At 43.4% G+C, this 13,743-nt stretch overlaps 1 protein-coding gene across 1 annotated transcript; it reads right to left on the bottom strand.

The window, feature by feature from the left end:
* Positions 1 to 317: 317 nt before the first annotated feature.
* On the bottom strand, positions 318 to 1,851 carry LOC133895006 (GDSL esterase/lipase At5g03600-like). Its single transcript, XM_062335224.1, has 5 exons — positions 1,803 to 1,851; positions 1,449 to 1,694; positions 1,019 to 1,299; positions 665 to 941; positions 318 to 559 (listed from the first exon to the last, which is right to left on the bottom strand). Exons 1-5 carry the CDS (start codon positions 1,849 to 1,851, stop codon positions 318 to 320), a joined length of 1,095 nt encoding a protein of 364 aa, XP_062191208.1.
* Between the last annotated feature and the right edge of the window lie 11,892 nt (positions 1,852 to 13,743).

The raw sequence follows: 13,743 nt of genomic DNA on the forward strand, positions 1-13,743 counted from the left end.
TCATACAAAGCACGCATGCAGAACGAATGAATAAATAAATAACGGATATTATATTAGATAACAGATGACCAGCCGAAGTAGATAGATTATGTTCACTCATGAAATTAATATGTCTGAAAATCTAACGGCCGTTGAAGGCCAACCTCACACTCTCACATCGAGAGTGAATATCTTCCAGCAAAAAAAAAAAAACCCTACCCAAGCATGGAAGGATTAATCTATCCATATCAAGCAAGGTAGAACAGACTCGATCTAAAAGCCTAATTAACAAACTATACGTCTTCCATGCATGCAAATACTAGCTAGTTTTAATAACTTTAAAAGTGGTTGAGGTTTGAGATGCCGAGGAAAGCCATGATGGGCCCTTGGAGCAGCTGCATGACAGCCTTCCAGCCTGCATGCGTCGGGTGGATGTAGTCCCAGTAGAAATACTCGTCCGGGTTGCGGCACAGCCGGAACAGCGGGCGGTTGCCATCATATTGTCCGCAGTAGCCGCTTGCGTCGATGCTCTCGCAGCACGGCTGGTACATGTACTTGAACTGCTTCGACAACGTCGACCCTGCATGCACGCATGCGATTCGTCAAATATCATATAGTTAAGCCGGCCGGCCGCCCGAGATGAATATAATGCAATATGTATAATTTGTTGAAGTTTCATTCGTACCTGGTTTGGGGCTGACAAGCTCGGTGAACATGGTGTTCACATCGAGCAGCATAACGTTTTTCTCTTTGCCTAGCTTATCTAGGAGAGCCGTGTTGTGTGCGTCCGAGATCATGTTGCCGCGCTTATCGCAATGGTCGTAGTTGGTGAACCTGGACATCCACGGCGTGCAGCCGAGCGGGGGTACCGAGTTCACCAGCACCTTGGGCACACCGAGCTCCTGTAGCTGCTTCACGATTCCTGCAATCTCCTCCGTCACGTCGTCGGCGAAGCGAGCGATCTGCGGATATACACGACCAAGCAGCAAAATTAATCATCGATCAGAAGCATATATACGCGTGCATGTGTACTACTCACGTAGTCATCGCTGGCCGAGTTGCTGATGCGTCCATAGTCACGGCCGGAGTAGGCAACGAGCGCGACCGACTCGTCGAGGTCCCGTTCTGTGATGACGCCGTCCGAGACCAGACTACTGAATTGGTCGATCTGCGCGCCGAGCGTCGGCACCAGGTACACGGCACCGGAGCTGGCGTTGGCGAAGTTCATGCCGGACGAGTTGATGCGGTTGCTCTTCTTCCCCCGCCGTGCCTTGTGCGCCGCGTACGGCGGAGGAGACTCGTCGTGCCCCAGAATCTTGGCTGCAAACGACCAAGCAGCGACGTCATCACGAATTAGATATATATGCACATGCATGCCAGCAAATTGACCATCTACTAATACACATATTAAGATTTATATAGTATAGTATCGTTCATGACAGCAGATCGATTGCAGCTAGCTTACGTACCGAGAAAATCAGATTGGACCATGTTGTTGGAAAAGCGGCCAGTTGGACTATTGTCGTGGTCGTCGTCCGACATGCCGTAGGGGTAGTACCAAGCACGAGAACCCCGGTTCAAGCCTGGGTTCGGGACGTTGCCGTCGTCGGCAATGGAGTCTCCGAATATGAACAGCTTGTACAACCGGTCGGGGGAGCTGTCATCGTCGTGGCGCCGGGACTCCACAGGAGCGACTCGGCACTCCACATGAGCAACTGCATGCAAAACAATAATGTGAGCGGGATAGATTGATATTATAACTCCACGAACAGTACGGATTATAATCTAGCTAGTGAACACGTGCAACAATATAAAAAAGATACCATTCAAGAGCAGGAAGAGCAAGCAGCCGGCGAAGAGAACCTTCATCATCGTCGAAATTGCCAACAAGCTAGCTAGATTGGTTTGAGAAGAGATCGAGCGAGGTTCCCTTGGCTTCTGCGTGCTCTCAACCGAGGTTTATGGTCTCTATATTTATAGGGGCGGCAAACGGCTTACAGATCAGCAAAATTGATATTTCAAATCACAAGCAAGCAATTTTATTCTATCTTTTCGTTCAAAAAGACAAACAAGTTTCTATCTACAATAGAGTCCTACCAACCTACACCACCTTGTTGATCTCCTTCGGCTTAGAGCCTGTATCTCCAATTCTCCATCCGTTGTTCTATCTCCAAACTAAATAAACATAAACTACAAACTTGCCCAGGCCCGGAGGCCGTCAAGAAGGCTTGGACGTATGGGCACACGTACAAATGACAACTCGGGTGGGCAGCTAGCTCTCCGAAGGCCCATGCCGGGACCATCAATGGATTGCCGGGGATGTAGCCAACACCATGTGAGAGCTTCCAACAGAAACTGAGGCTAATTTTGTTTACATAGATCTCTCGCTACACCAGTCTTAACATAATGCATGTGTTCAAGTGTAATACTCCCAGATCTATCAGCAATGATTCGAGGATCAGCTATAACCATTCTCCCAAGCGAGGTTGGAACGAGCTAGCCATATATGCTTTTAAGCTGTGTTGTTCTTTGGTTTGTTATCGGCATTAACATGGTACATGGCACGCCGATGCATCAGCAAGTCCGGGGTGCCACCCGGGTTGACTCCATGCGAAGCCGAATTTCTTTTTTGGAACGAACAAGCATTCGGTAGAGACTTACTTATCTGCTGCGGAGGTCGGTCGGCTCCACATTGTCCATGGAGAGCGCGTTGGTTGGCCGTGGAGGTTGGGCAGACGAGTGGACGGTGCCGGGAGAGGAGGAAGATGTACAGTAACATGGTGAGACTGGGCAGCACCCCCTAGCACCTAGGCCACCACGCGCCAGACCAGGGCGCCTGGCTGGGCCGCTCTCCCGCGGCTGGCCCACAAGGAGCACCAGCAATGATTTTTTATTTATATATTTTTAATTTAAAAATTACAAAACTACGTAACCATTTGGGAAATTTGCAGAAATAGGTTTCTCCCATTCATTTAGTGGGCGTGAAGAGCTTCCCACCCATCCAACATACGGGAGGTTTTAATATAAAATAAGTTGTGTTCCAATTCTCTCAACCTTCAAAACACTCTCAAAATAGGCATGACAAATTCCAAAAAAGGAATATGATTTCATTAGAGAGACTGTGATGATACTTGAGAAAGATGCACCGTTGCATGTCCAATCACGTGGGATAGAGTTGCAGTGATAGTCAGACTCGTCGAGCAGCTCTAGTTGAGCGGTAAAGTCAACAACTCCTATCGTCATTTCTTTGTTTCTAAGTTTATTAATAAATTGACACTCCCATCATCATTTCAAATGCATTGTGATTCGTTTTCAAGCCTTTGTTTAGATATTTTGTGTCAAAAAGTTTAGCACGTAAGATTTGCTATGGTGCTATTGAAGTTAAATAACATATCCAACATGCCTTACCGCGTTTGTATAAATACTCCTTTTGCTACTAGAATTGTCACAAACTTTGACGAGAAACATTTCTCTTCTGTTTCGCTAATTTTATTACAAATTTTCACTTTACTTATTATAAGCTGTAGACATATTAATTTCAACTTTCCACATAGGTGACTTTCAAAGATTTAGGCCCAATTCAGAGCAAAATATATCGTTAAAATTATTTTAGAAATATTCCTATTTTGTGCAAACATTAGCGAGGCCGTCGGCTGTGGGCTCCTGAGCCCTAGCCATCTGGGGGGAAAGTGTTCAGGCCCATCCTTCCCTGCCTCCCTCCCTGCTTCCCTCCCTCACAAGCAAGCAATTTTATTCTATCTTTTCGTTCAAAAAGACAAACAAGTTTCTATCTACAGTAGAGTCATCCTACCAACCTACACCACCTTGTCGATCTCCTTCAGCTTAGGGCCTGTATCTTCAATTCTGCATCCGTTGACCAGACGAGCAGGTCTATTGACTAGTGCGTCACGACCGGCGACCAGTCCCGAACACATCGTGATCAACTCGCCGAGAAGATCAGTGCCACAATAGCAGCAATGCCTCTACGGTATCCACACGTACCAGGCAGAAACACCGAGCACCGATGTGCTAGCACCTTGTGCGGCTAGGGTTTTGGGAAATCATGTGGAAAGCTACAGCTAGGGTTTTCAAGTGGCTCGGCCTCTCCACGCCCCACCCCATGCCTCTCCTTATATAGAGCTCGCTAATGGGCTCCTACATTGGCAACCCTTTAGGACTCTAACACCTTATGGATCACAATCCAATCAAACTCATATACGAATCCAATTCGCATGTTTTGTTCCAACCCATTAAGTGTGTGACCCATTAGGTTCATGTACAAACGGGTACGACTTGGAAACCCTTTCCAAACTGAAATCAATAGTGATCCCTAGCAGGACATGTTGACTCCCAAGTATACACAAAAGATCATATCGACCAAACCTTGATATACACATGCACTAATCCCTTCGCCTCACTATACTAGTCAAGCTCAATGCGAGATACGTGCCACCCTTGTGATAGCTCGACCATTCTCTCGATCAAGTAATAGATTCATCATGATTAACTCTTTAGTCATATTGGCATGGCCATACACTTTCTCAATCTAACTACCTCGAGGGGCCCAAAGATATCTCTCCTGTTATCAAAAAGGGGTAAAATCCATCTTGATCGCTCACACACCATGACATGTTTCATGACAAACCCAAAAACTACCTTTATAACTACTCAGTTACATAATACCGTTTGACAGCCCTAATGTATGTCACTACACATTCTAGGAATCAATAAGGATCTCAGGTCTAAGGATCCTGCAGGTACACCATTTGAGATAATAACTGATGGCACATTATAATAAAAATCCCAGCAGTATCTCAAGATGGGTCTATCCAATATTATATTCTCCAACATAAATGTCCGTATTATTGATCTGGTACCTCTATACCTATGATACATAAAACATGATCATCAATCAATACATGTGCTGGTCTTATGTATCATCACAATGATATGCGACCAGGGATCGACGAAGAATAACATCATGATATAAACAAAGAATTTCATGAACAAGTCACATACTTTCCAATCAAAGTAAATGATAGTTATTCTTAGAATAACACATTATTCAGAAGTACATGAATATAGACGTGATATACAATCATCTCTATGATTGCCTCTAGGGCATATCACCTTCAGCTTCACCATCTTGGTGTCTCGTGCCAATGGATTAATTGGATAGCTATACTACTGTCAACCACGAGCACAAAGGTCTTGGACATGCTTCACCATCTTAGCTCAAATAAGGTGACCGTCCACATTTTTCTAAGTATGAATAGAGATAGCAGTATGTAGGATCAAAATAATTTTAAAAGGCAGGTTGAGGTCAACTTACTCTACAAATTTATTCTTCTTCACTTTCACTAACATGGCTCTGTGAACAATCGTCATCACAATGCTCCGCCAAAGTGTCATCTTCATCTTCGTTGTCGCTAGCATTAGAAGAAACATGCTTGCTATGACCAATATTCTTGACTACTTCAGCTGCAATGTTTCGCCTCTCCTAATCCACTCGATGCATAGTCGCTAAACTTGGATCAATATCTCTCGAAGGCTAGATTGTGCTGCAAGAAATATCATCCTGATATGCACCATCAGTACTATGATCTGCATCTTTTTCAGGCACATCAAAAAATGCATATGCTCAAATTTTTGCATTACTCTCTAGTTTGCACCATGCTTTGTGTCAGGCAAGTAAAAAACTTGTGCTACTTGAGTGGTTAAAATGTAAGGATAATTTTTATACCAGTAGTGCTCAACATTGATGCTTCTAAAATACTCATCATCTTTTACGCCTGACTTCTTTCCTTCTAGATCAAACCAATCGCATCGGAAAATAACAACAGATCTAACAAATCGGTTATTGGATGGATATCGCAACGCAATTATTTCCTTCATGACACCATAAAAGTCTATGTACTCATCTTTATGTGTACCATCAGTCATGATGCCAATGTTCTGTGTCCTTTGGTACTTCTCCTTGCTGACAGCTTGGAACTGGACTCCATTGGTGATACATGATGAGTAAGTTTCAATTCTCTTATCTAGACCACATGACAATGCATAGATAGCATCGCCTACCCCTGTACCCTCTCAAATCAACTTTGTAATCTGTTATGCAGAGAAAGCATGTTATGCAGAGAAAGAAACATATGAAACTAACATGGTTCCTCAACCAATTTAAAAAACCCTTCTCGAGCCTCTGGTCAATATCATGTGCATTTTCCCTTTCCAACTTTGCTCTGAATAGCCTGCAATTAATTAATAGATGGATCGAAAGTGTAGCCAAGATACAAATATGAAAAAGAAGATCAGGGTGAATGTGAGAACAAACTCCTTGTATTCATCAACTTCTGGACAATTTTTTAGCACATACCACACCAATTTGTCATATTCAGCATCATTGTATGCAAATTTTGAGGCTTCCATAACAGTAACACCATGTTTGAAAATAGATAGTTCATCTTCTAGTACCCCTTTGTCTATATTAATGCCATGTCTTCACTACCTATTATATCTTGTTTCCACATCACTAAAATATCATGAGCAAAAAGTCAAGCACTCATCAACTATGTAGGCCTCTGCAATGGAACCTTTAGGTCTTGGCCTATTTCGCACATAATGCTTCAGGGTACATAATCTCCTTTCAGTAGGGTACATCCAACTATACTGAATTGGCCCTCTAAGAAGGCCTCATCAGGTAAGTGCACAACCAAGTGTACCATCACATCAAAAAATGCAGGTGGCTAAATTTTCTCAAGTTTGCACAGAATTATTGGAATTTCATATTTCAGTCAGCAAAACATCCACCATCAATGTTTGAGCACATATTTCCTTAAAGAAATTTCCAAGCTTAGCAATTGCCTCATAGACATCATTACGGATCAATCCCAGCATAGCGACAGGCAAAATTCGTTGCAAAAGGATATGGTTGTCATGAGTTTTCAACCCTTGAACCTTACAACCGTCCATGTTAACACATCTTTCTAAGTTACCAGCATATCCATATGGGAACTTATCATCTCTAAGAAATTTACATAATAAAATACTTTTATCCTTTGTCAATGTGTAGCAAGAATTTGGTATGTCATATGTATCGCCGTTTGAATAAGTGTAGCTCCTTCCTAATGCCAAGATCTTCCAAATCAAGCCTAGCACTATAGTGTACTTTGTCTTACCCTCAATACACAATAATGTCCCAAGAATGTTGATATTGCAGAGGGTTGAAAATGCGCCCCTCGGACGGTCCCGTCGGTCTTTACGCCCAACTTTAGCAGGTGCAGGGGGGCCCACCGGCCAGCCTCTAAGTACACTCTCATGCCCGTCTGGTCAGAGTAGGTCTGACACGGTCTGATGCAACGGGGCGATAAGCGATAAGCCTCGAGCCCATCGAAGATATCTTCAAGCTGTCTGTCTCCATGGGCCCCGTGAAGGGACATGCGATTGGACCCGCCGCATTAATTGTCCCCATGCCTTCCTACCAGGCGGTGGCAGGGACTGACGTACTCAGTACGACATGCATGGGGGGGAGTGGTTGGATGTGACCGGCCACGCTCCCCCATAATTGCAACATCGGGCCTCCCACCGATCGACACCTCATCGTGGAGCCCTTGCGGGGTCCACCGACAAGGGGTTTCTCAGGCCCTCGGGGAACTCTGGGTACTCGGGGACCAACTATTCTTGGCCCTGAGCTCCCCCTCCCGGACCTGGCTCTTCTCGGGTCCTTGGGGAACTCTGGGTACTCGGGGACCAACTATTCTTGGCCCCGAGCACCGTCTCCCCTACTTGGCTCGTCTCGGACCCTCAGGGAACTCTGGGTACTCGGGGACCAACAACCTGGGAACCCCCGGTTCTCATATCACCGACAGCAGGCGATGACGACAAGTTGGATCAGATGTTGTGCGATGCGAATGTGAACTTGAGTACTTAGAGAGACTTTAACAAATTCATGTGCTTGATTGAGGACTCGGAGAAGTCGTTGTTCCTTGGCTGTAAACCAAAATACAGAAAGTTGTCATCCGTGCTTGAACTGCTTAAATTGAAAGCAAATGATGGTTGGTCAGTCAACAGTTTCACGGTGCTATTAGAATTCCTATCGGACATACTTCCAGATGGAAACGAGCTACCCAAAAGCACATATGAAACAAAGCAGGTTCTTTGTCCATTGGGGATAGATGTGGAAAGGATACATGCATGTCCGAATGACTATATCCTCTACCGTAAAGATCTATCAGACTTACATTCATGTCCAGCGTGCAATGCATCTCGATACAAGCGTAAGAGTCAATCAGACGACGGCGAGGTGAAGAAATAAATTACTGCTAAGGTGGTGTGGTATCTGCCTATAATTCCACGTCTTAAGCGTTTGTTTGCGAATCAAAAAGGAGGCCAAATTGTTGTGCTGATACTCGGAGGGCCACAAGCAAGATGGAAAGCTAAGACACCCTGCCAATTCTCGTGGAGAAACATCGACACAATCTTCAATAACTTTGGTGCAGAACCGAGGAATATAAGGTTTGCTTTGAGCATGGACGGGATGAATTCTTTTGGGAACATGAGCAGCAGGCACAACACTTGGTCAGCCGTTCTCAGTATTTACAACCTACCTCCTTGGCTGTGTATGAAGCGGAAGTACTTGATGATATCGCTGCTTATCCAAGGCCCAAAACAACCTGGGAATGATATTGATGTATACCTAAGACCATTGGTGGAAGATCTAAAAACATTATGGAATGAAGTGGCGCAAGTATAGGATGCGTACAAAAGAGATAATTTCACGCTATGTACCCTATTGTTCTGCACGATCAATGATTTGCTTACACTACATAACCTTTCGGGCTAGAGTAAACAAGTAGATACAATGTGCCCTCATTGCTTAGATGGTACCGCGAGCATGTGGCTGCCCCACTCGTGTAAAACGGTTTTCTTGCACCACCGTAGGTTCCATGACAGGTACCACCTGTACCGCAACATGAAGGAACAATTCGATGGAACGAGGGAGAGAGATTTATGTCCAAGGTAGTACAATGATCAAGAGGTGCACATATGGTTAAATATCTTGATGTTGTGTTTGGAAAGGGAAGTAAAAAATCTAAGGATACCGGTGGCATGTGGAAGAAGAGATCGATATTGTGGAAGATACCGTATTGAAAGCACCTTGAAGTTCGCCATTGCATCGACGTCATGCATGTAGAGAAGAACGTGTGTGAAAGCTTGGTTGGTCTTTTACTTAATATTCCAGGAAAGACGAAGGACGACCTCAACGCAAGGCTTGACTTGGTTGATCTGAAGATCAGGCCCGAGTTGGCACCTGAGCCCTCCGAAAAAAGGTAGAACGAGGCTTCCTACAGCTTGCTATAATCTGAAAAAGGCCGAGAGAACCAAACTGTGCCGGTGCTTGTATGGTGTGAAAGTTCCATCCAGTTACTCCGCCAACATCTTGAAACTTGTTTCGATCCCAGATTTGAAATTAGTTAGCATGAAGTCCCATGATTGTCACATGTTGATGACACATTTGCTTCTTGTTGCAATATGAAATATCCAGCCGACCTATCTTTGAGACACAATCACCAAGCTGTGTTACTTCTTTAACACAATTTCTCAGAAGGTCATCGATCCCGAAGTACATGATGTTTTACAGGCCGATGTGGTGAAGACACTGTGTCATCTTGAGATTTACTTTCCTCCGTCGTTTTTCGATATCATGGTACATGTTATCATTCACCTCGTGAGAGAGATAAAGATATGCGGCCCCATATTACTATGTCAGATCTACCCATTTGAGAGGTACATGGGAATTCTGAAGAAGTATGTACATAATCGATCTCGTCCGAAGGGCAGCATCGTCCAAGGTTACACAACCGGAAAGGTGGTCGAGTTCTGCATCAATTACATGGAGCAACTCAAACCAATTGGTGTGCCCATGTCTCACCATATGGGGAGACTAGATGGGAAGGGTACCATAGGTAGGAAATCAATCATTGCTGACTTTGCCATGATATCTAAACCCATTTCACTATTTTGCAACACATGATGAAGTATCCCCTCATATCGACATGTATACGGACGTGCTACGTAGACAGAATCCATGTCATACAGAGGCTTGGATCATAAAACAGCACAATCGCAGCTTCAACAACTGGTTGGCAGCACGATTTAGTAATAATAGTTTAACAGAGGACAATATTGGCTAGTTAGCAAGATTGTCAAGTCACACAGACATGATATTTGAAGCATATGACATAAATGGGTACACCTTTTATACCAGAACATGGGATAGTAAGAGCACGGTACAGAACATCGGTGTGCGCATAGATGTCTTTCAGGATAAACGTGGGGTTTGTGCGTACTATGGGTACATAGAGGAGATTTCGAAACTCGACTATGTATGTTTCAAGATCCCCCTCTTTCGGTGCCGTTGGGTCGTACTCTCAAGTGTTAAGGTAGACAAGTACGGAATGACTACTATCGATCTCGAACGTGCCGCATACAAAGACAAACCATTTGTACTCGCCAAGCAAGTTATCCAGATCTTTTATGTGCAAGACTCGGCAAATCCAAAGCTTCACGTAGTCCTTCAGGGAAAAGTAAGGATTGTTGGAGTTGAGAATGTTGTGGACGAAGAAGAGTACAATCAATTTGGTAAGTACCCTCTTGGAGATGGTATCACCGTTAACGAAGAACAACTTTCGATCGGGGCCGCTTGCTATCTGGGCGTTGATCATTAAGAAGAGCTGATTGTTAAAGCTGTATGATGTTACTCGATTGTACAAACGAACCTATGTATTGCAATGTAATATGTAAAAATGAATTAGTTATGAATTTAATATTTAGTTTTAATATTCAAGTTAAATTTTTAATTAGTTATAGTAACATGAATGATACCTACACCATGTGATAGTACAGATTTAATCATAAATTTACATACAATTTTTTTTTTCTCATTTGGAGTTTGTATGGATTATTTATCAATTTTGCAAGTTTTAATGATTTGTCTTGAAAATCAGTAGTATAGATGGCTAGAAGTAAAAGGCCGTCTATAATATTTATACAGACGAAAACTACTAAAAAGCCATATGTACTAATGATACCTGTACAAACGGATCGGAGTTATAACCCTTCTATACAATTTGTATAGATGGCTTTTTTATTAAAAGCCATCTGTACCAATAATATTAGTACATATGGCTAGGAGTAAAAAGCTGTCTATACTAATGCTCTATAAATACTGTTTCGTCTCATCCCCGCGCCGCACCAAGTTCTTTCCTTACAACTCTAGCTGCCTCATCTCCTCCACCTCGGCCGGCCCTCCTCCCCGATGACTCCTCCACAGCCGGCCCTCCTCCCTCCTCGGCGGCCCTCCTGGCGAACTCCCACGCCGGCGGCTCCTCCATCACCAGCGTCTCCTCCATCCCCAGCGCTCCTCCCCAGCGACCTCCCTCCCCAGCAGCTCCTTCAGCCCCGGTGGTCCTCCTTCTTCCCCAGCGGCTCCTCCATCCCAGGCGTCTCCTCCATCCCCAGCGCTCATCCTCGGCTGGCCCCCTCTCTGATCCTCTCTTATTCACGCACTCTCAAGTGTTTCATTGTGAGCTTTTACTCTCCCTTCCTTTGGACAGTAAGTGGCTTGCAGATTTTTGCTCTGTGATAACTGATTGTACTGAGGTTGGGCACAATATCTAAGTAGAATAGTGTATAGTCTTGTGTATGGTAGCCCTGGATACTTGTGTTGGTGTTACTGTCTGATATTTACTTGTGCACCGAGGAACAATTGTAGTTGGCTATCAAAGGGCTATCTGTTTCGCTTCCTGGTTGATTACTGTTGTGATTCAGAAGCAGTTTGCTATGTTGTTTCTGAATGCTTATATTGAGTTAGCCCTTTAGCTTTGCTAGTCTCTGTCTTTGGCTATTTCGATTCAGTTTGTGCAATCTGTTGGTCACAATAGTAATATCTAGCGAGATTTTTAAACTGTGTCTAGGCTATACTTACTAGTTGAGAACTTAGATAATTGTCCGATCGATGATGTGTTTAACTGTACAATTAGGGGGCATGCCATCTAATGACTTGAGGCCAATTGTCTAGAAATAAACTGAGAGCAATTTTATACATATTATGTTCTTACTGTCAATTCTTTGAAGTACAATTGTGGTGGTATGAGCTAAGGAAATTTTTGTGTGTGATACATTTTATGGCCTTAAAACTTGGTGCATTTTTTATATATCCTAAAAATTATTGTAGACTTTTTTATGTACATCTTGAGTCCTTCATAGTGTTGAGAAATTGTCTTCTATATATTATACATGTTCATAGATCTAGTTTCATTATAGATAGATATTATTAGACAGAATCCTTTTCTTGCAGTGATGTGGTTGGTCGTGTAACTGAAGTAGGAGAAGTGAGGCATTTCTCTACCTAGGCTGATAGTTTGCATCTCATATTTCTAGAGAATATTTGGCATTTGTAATATGATTACCTAATCTGATCTTAAAAGTATGGAGGTCAAATGTATTTATTTGTGAATATAAATCCACTTCTGTGCATATCTTTACTGCAACGGTGGTCTACTTGTCTCTGGCAAATTACATTTATGCTTAGAGCTATGGCAGCATGAAAAACACCTTAATACAATTGCAAAATTTGAATCTTTGATTCTAGAGATATCAGTCCAGGTCTTTTTACTAGTTGATGCTTAGGAATATTGCCTAATTGATGACGAATTCGCTAGGAAAATTAGGGAGCAGGATAATTTTTTACATGATGGATGATGCTTTTCCATATGAACTATTGGCACATAAATGGTACCCTACTGCTGAATTCAGCATATCGAATGTGCAGATACTAATAAGATCCATGTAGTACTGCATAATCAGACAATTTATTGCAATAAAATCAATCTCTGTTTACCGTATCTATCCTTACTCCTTTATTTGTCTTTCTAATTGCTTCTACTTTTACCCATCCATTCCAAAGTCCATCGGAGTTACATTCCACATTTGCAAGTATCTATAAATATGTCTAAATATTAAACAGGAAAGATATCATATAGTGTGCTCTCAAGATAGGAGAAGTACACAAACCCCCATTCTTTTCTCAAATGGTCCACACTATCACTATATTAATAGGAAATCCTTACGAATATTCAAATATCATTGTAGTAGGTAATTTTAGCCGTTGGAGGATCAATGGGCAGAGTTTGTGGCAAGGTGCTAGTCGGAGGAATTTCAGCAGTAGAGTCAGGCTAACAAGGTGCGCCAGTCACGCAACATGCACCCCCATAGGCTCAGCACTAGTGGGTACGTGCGCAAGGAGTTGGATTGGGACAAGGAGGATGAGGAGGCAGCTCGGAAGAACTGCTCCACACCATTTTCACAGATCCCGGAGGGGCAGGCCTGAAACTGGTTCCGAGGAAGTGCTGTACGCTCAGCCAATGGTTCCATCACCTTCAGGAAGCAAGAAACCGAGCAAGTGGCTCAAAGCATCCTGTAACTTTTGGAAGAATCCACTCAAGGATCATTCCAACCATCTTGAGAAAAAGACATACTAACCTCGGCTCTAGGGAACAAAAAGCACACGGGTCACACGCGTGGCATAGGTGTTTCCGTTCCATGGAAGTTGAGATTCCCTGATGACGCCGATTCATATAGGAGTCGAAGGAGAAACAAAGCTGAGCGCAAAGCAGCCGAGCGTGAATGGATGAGAATGGAGATTGTCGCTAAGGTTGAAGCAAGGATGAAAGAACATATGGATATGCTTGCAGAAAGGATGGAACA

Source organism: Phragmites australis, chromosome 16, assembly GCF_958298935.1.
Source record: "Phragmites australis chromosome 16, lpPhrAust1.1, whole genome shotgun sequence".
NCBI classification, from domain to species: Eukaryota; Viridiplantae; Streptophyta; class Magnoliopsida; order Poales; family Poaceae; genus Phragmites; species Phragmites australis.

Bases quoted from the DNA above. Each gene is read 5' to 3' on its own strand.
- LOC133895006 (XM_062335224.1), bottom strand. From the start codon at position 1,851: ATGATGAAGGTTCTCTTCGCCGGCTGCTTGCTCTTCCTGCTCTTGAAT. The intron at 1,695-1,802 runs GTATCTTTTTTA...TTTTGCATGCAG, and splicing joins GCTCTTCCTGCTCTTGAATG to TTGCTCATGTGGAGTGCCGA. The intron at 560-664 runs GTACGAATGAAA...GCGTGCATGCAG, and splicing joins GCTTGTCAGCCCCAAACCAG to GGTCGACGTTGTCGAAGCAG.